The sequence below is a fragment of the Diadema antillarum genome, unplaced genomic scaffold, assembly GCF_040938485.1.
Source record: "Diadema antillarum isolate AM-2024a unplaced genomic scaffold, OU_Dant_1.0 seq00000205_RagTag, whole genome shotgun sequence".
In the NCBI taxonomy this organism is placed as follows: Eukaryota; Metazoa; Echinodermata; class Echinoidea; order Diadematoida; family Diadematidae; genus Diadema; species Diadema antillarum.
In genome coordinates, this window is record NW_027271264.1 from 1,441,790 (window position 1) to 1,447,075 (window position 5,286).

General features: G+C 41.6%; 1 protein-coding gene across 1 annotated transcript; it reads left to right on the top strand.

Moving 5' to 3' along the window:
• The first annotated feature begins 302 nt into the window (after nucleotides 1–302).
• Nucleotides 303–2,731, top strand: LOC139728902 (kelch-like protein 12). Its single transcript, XM_071639835.1, has one exon. The coding sequence runs from the start codon at nucleotides 319–321 to the stop codon at nucleotides 2,137–2,139; it is 1,821 nt and encodes a 606-aa protein (XP_071495936.1). The 5' UTR covers nucleotides 303–318; the 3' UTR covers nucleotides 2,140–2,731.
• Nucleotides 2,732–5,286: the final 2,555 nt, after the last annotated feature.

Genomic DNA, 5,286 nt, shown 5'->3' on the forward strand with positions numbered 1-5,286 from the left:
TGGGGCGGATCCCTACTCGTCAATCATTGTCGGCCAGTAGTCTCAAAGGTCTTTTGTATCATCGGACCACTCATTACATGGAAAGTGAATGTCAACTGCGTAACTGCTTTACCTGCTCGTGTCGAACGAGGGCGCCCTTCACACTGCAAACAACGATATCACGATGACGTTCTTGTATTGGTCGAAAAGAGAGAACAGCGAGTTATTATGCTGGGGCACGGCCAGGTACTGTGCTGCCACAGTGTGTGGTACGTGCGGCTGGGTATTGTTCTGCGGGGGTGGCGGCGGGTACGTTACGGCTGTAGTCGACCGTTATAAATGACTCAGTCAGCTGGCGTGAATGCAGTCAGCCAACAATTCTCCTCTCTGTCGAACATGACACGGGCTCGAAAAGGTGGAGGGATGGAGTTTTCAGAGCAAAACACTGGATCTCGCATCCTGGAGAAGCTTAGGATACAGCGAGCAGATGAGAAGTACTGTGACATCGTTCTGAATGTGGAAGGAAGAGTATTCAAAGCCCACCGAAATGTTCTCGCTGCCTGCAGCCCGTACTTCGATACCATGTGCAATAGTGGACTGGAGGAAGACAAAGTGGATACTGCGGTGGCCACAATCGAGTGTACGTCGGCTGAAGCTATGGACGAGATTCTGAACTACATGTACACTGGTAAAATCTGCATCAATGCCAATAACGTGGAATCGATCTTGCGAGGGGCAGATCCATTCTTGATGACCGCCCTGAAGGAATACTGTTATCAGTTCATGTGGCAGAACATGGATGCCTCCAATGTCTTAGCAGTGCGGCATCTGTCTGATTTGTATGGCTTCAGGGACTTGTATATGAGGTCAGAGCAGTTCATTCGTAACAAATTCATGCAGGTCATCCAAGATTCTATGGAGGATATCCTCAGGCTCACCTATGAAGACATTTTAGAGCTGATCACAGATGAGAAAATCCGGGTTGAGAAGGAGGAATGTATCTACGATATTGTGGTGAAATGGGTGAAATTTGACACCACATTTCGCAAGCCGCTCTTTCCCCGCCTGCTCTCGCATGTTCGGCTGCCGCTTATCAACAGAGACTATCTGCTCTCGGTCGTTGGCAAGGAGGAACTTGTCAGCGAGTTTGAAGAGTGCCGCAGTATGCTGGCTGAAGCCAAGCATCAGACTGACACGACTAGACGCAGCTACTGCAGTGACAGTCCAGTATTGAAGCCCCGCAAAGGACGTCTGACAGATGTGGTTGTTATCATAGGAGGTGTGTCTGAAAGAGGACCAGTGGCTGAGTGCTTTGCCTACCTTATTGATGAAAACAAGTGGAGCTCACTGCCCGCCTTGCCAAACGAGTTGCGATTTCATGCAGCAACAATCCTGAATAATTGCATGTATGTGGCAGGAGGCACAAGCAATCAGCTCACAACGAACAGAGTGCATTGCTACGACCCCATCAACAATTCGTGGAACGAAGCTGCATGCTTGCTCACACCACGAGAGTATCTTTCCCTTGTGCCTTGCGATGGCCGTCTCTATGCCCTGGGTGGACTGCGATGGGATCGCGTGCAGCAGAGTGTCGAGCGCTACGATCCTGATGCAAACAAGTGGTGCTGTGTATCCCAGATGCCTACCAAACGCTACAACATGCAGGTGGTTACCGTTGGCAACAGGTATATCTATGCTATTGCCGGCAGAGATTCCTCTCGCCGACCTACCCCAGTTGTGGAGCGTTATGACACAAAGACAGATGAATGGATGTCTGTCGCACCTATTCCTACAAAAGATGGCCGCTGCTGGGAGTTCCCTGTAGTGGAGGTGTATCAGGGCAAAATCTATGTGACAGACTTGTCTACTAAGCTGTATCAACTCAGTGTGGACCGCAATGCTTGGATTGAGGTCAATTGCAAATTTGAGCGCATTCCAGAAAGGACATGTTTTCAGTACTGTGCCATGAATCGCAATGTTTTCATCTTCGGGGGATGGGGCAGTGAGCGTTCCAGCAAGTCGCCAATATCTGATGCGTGCATTTTCAACCAAGAACTGGGACTATGGAGCAACATTGCTCCTCCCCCTGCCTCTACTCTTGCATCTGCATGCTGCTTCCTCCAGGTGCCATATGAATTCCTGTCGGAGAGTGGAACATGAGGGAGCAGCGAACGTGAGATGCTGTGAGACCATGGTAAGAGCTAACATTAAAGTTCAGCTTTGTTACCATGTCAACATCGCATTCCAGTTAACATGAACATCAGTCATTCAGTCAAAAATCATGAGAGTGATGATTGAATCAATAAACAGAGACAAAGTTCGGCTTTCTGTTGGCTGCTGGTATGGCGAAATGGCTAGATGAATGTGCTGGGAATACATTAAGTGTACTGCATTTGATACCAAATGAAATGGTCTTTACGTAAAGTTGTCATTAGATACTTGTCAATAGATCATTTGACACTGGGACACCGCTGTGATGCTTAAAGCATAAAGGAGCGCCAGAGTCAAATGAATACGATATAACTGAATATGAAACTTTCTTAATCATGTGTAATCCAGAAAAGTGTATGAAGAGTTGAAAATGTAATTGTTTTGCTTCAAATGTGTGTATCAATAGCCTTTTTGGACGGTATCAATCAAAATCAGTACTTGTACGTTGAGACTGTTGAAGTGTCAACTAATACACTTTACATGAGGTGTGTCAAATGCTGGTTCTGACAGTTGATAATTATGGTTTATATGACAAGCAAATGAATACAATGTACCACAACCAGACATAGATTAATGCACATTAATGAGAGTGAATTATGTGTGATGCAAACTATAAAGATGTAGGCCTACAATGTACACTGTGGCTCTCTTGCTTATGAACAAAATGACATTTTTTACATTTCCAGGGGACCACACCTCAACAGGCCTTCTTTATACAGGTACTATACTGCTAGCATTGAAAAAAGACGATGTACTCTGCTGCTCTGATAGTAAAAATTGACTTCCTGGTACGCATAAAATACCCAATTATATAACTGTGTACTTTGAATATCTATAGGCGTGATTGCAAAAAGGAAATGAATATGCCACAAGGATGCTTATTTGGACAGTTTCAATTTTAATCTGTCTTGCCTAGTCCTCAAAAGTATTGTGAAGAGTATTGTGAGGTACAATTGTACAGAATAGTCAATTCACCTACAGTAGACCATAAGATATCAGATCCTTAGTGGATACACCGAGGAATTCATGTCACAAATTATGGGAAGATAATTTTCTTCTTCTTCTTCTTCTTTCTTGATTACTTAAATTGCATACTTACAGCAAGGCTGAGTTGGCTATATACACATTATATGAAACCTTGCAAAAATAGGAGTATCCAAACATCCAGCAGTTACTAAATGATGCAATATAGTGCTAGACATTGTAAATATCATGAACTGCATTTGTCGCACACTTTGATTTAATCTTGAAACAACAAATATGCAGTCTTTTTCGGGGGGGGGGGGGGGGGGGGAATGGAGACTATTCAATGCAGTACAGTATAGAACATATATTAGAAATGGAATGCAAGAAGGGAAGATTCCAGAAGCCCTTTTTAGACCATGGCTGGTTAATGTCTTTCAAATTGACATAAAAAAAAAAAAAATCAAGTGGTTCTCACACAAGCTCATCAGTGCTTTGTTGATGTTTTACAGAATGTTGTTTCGTCATGCATGATATGCAATCAAGGTCAGTGTTAACAGAGAATGTCAAGGAAGATCAGTTGTGGTGGTAGAAGTGCATATTGCCCACCCTGTATAGACTGTAGATCATCTTTCTAGTATTCTAACCCCTTAGTCTGTATGTAGAAATTTAAAGCAAGTACAAAACATGACATATTTTCTCATACGTTCCTCCACATTATGTGTGTACACACAAAAAGTGTTCCAACTCCAAGCTGTTAGTGTATGCACAAAGCAGTTACAGAGTTTAAAGGTGCTGTTTTAATCTACTTTTTCCAGTGTGGAAAGTCTTAGCTCTGTGGTCTAATATGCTGCCAGTGTCTTTGGTATTGTATTAAAATGAAATTCTTGTGAATTCCAATTAACGAAAATGCTTCAAAAACTACAACTGCAATGTGTATCTGTGAGTGACCTTACAAATCATCTTGATTTCTCCTCTAAACAGTTGTGATAGAACATACTATTTCAGAACGATTTTCTAACATGGAAATATTTTGTTCACCAAAAAAAAAGAAAGAAAAATGTTGATAATCCTCAGGTGTGTGTGTTTTTTTTTCATATATTTTGAACATCCCACCTCAGCCCCTTTTCTTTCTTTTTATTGGGCCACCACACTGATAAGCAGTGTCTTTAAATGTTTGCTAATCCACCTCCCTGTTATATCCATAGAATAATGAGATAACTGATGTACATCAGCCCACACCGCCCTTTTTTCCCCCTCATAATCTGGCAGGGTAAAAGTTGGCTGGAAAAAGAGGGGGGGAAAAAAGAGCATCTGTGTAATAGAAGCGCACCAGGCCATGAGGCCATCATCCCATTTTAGTACTCCATGGAGACACCGAGCTAATTGGAAAGGCTACAGTGGAAAAGATAGATAGGGGATTGTTTTTGCAATTATCCGTGGCTACCATTATCAGGCTTTGTCCTGAATATTGATGAAGTCGTTAACATTTGCAGGGACCACTTGAATAATACCCTAATTACAGCCTAATCATGTAGACTAAAATGGCATTTAGTGTGTATGTCATGTCGGTGTCCTAAGAAAAATAATCCAAGTATGTATTTTTGTGTCGTAGGTTAAAGGGTTTTTTGGGGGATGTGCAAATTTTGGTCTAAAAGTTCTCAATCATTAAGTTTGGGTCAGTAATATGGTATAGATAGAGTAAAAATAACAATAATTGAAATGCTTAACATCATTCTGTGAGGAATATCTCATTGCAGCCATGTTCTTTAAATTTCTGAAATACTCTTAGTGAAAAATCCACCATTACTTTATGACAAACTTGTATGATGAATATGATCGAGTGTGTATTCATAATATTATTACCTCCATATCTTTGGCGTCACGATGATTTCTTTTGTATTCAACAATGACTGTATAATTTGATATCATTCAAATGTGAAGAAGAATTCAGAGTTTAAGTTAGATACACACGTTACCACAGATATTAGAATTTACTTAAACATGAAATGTTACAAGTGACACATACATGATTGTAGGACCAAAGATAAGCTTATTCACTATTACACTATCACAACATGAAGTGTATAAAATGTGTTTTTCCTGACTACTGTAAAAGTGGATATTTTCGCG

Bases quoted from the DNA above. Each gene is read 5' to 3' on its own strand.
- LOC139728902 (XM_071639835.1), top strand. From the start codon at position 319: ATGACTCAGTCAGCTGGCGTGAATGCAGTCAGCCAACAATTCTCCTCT.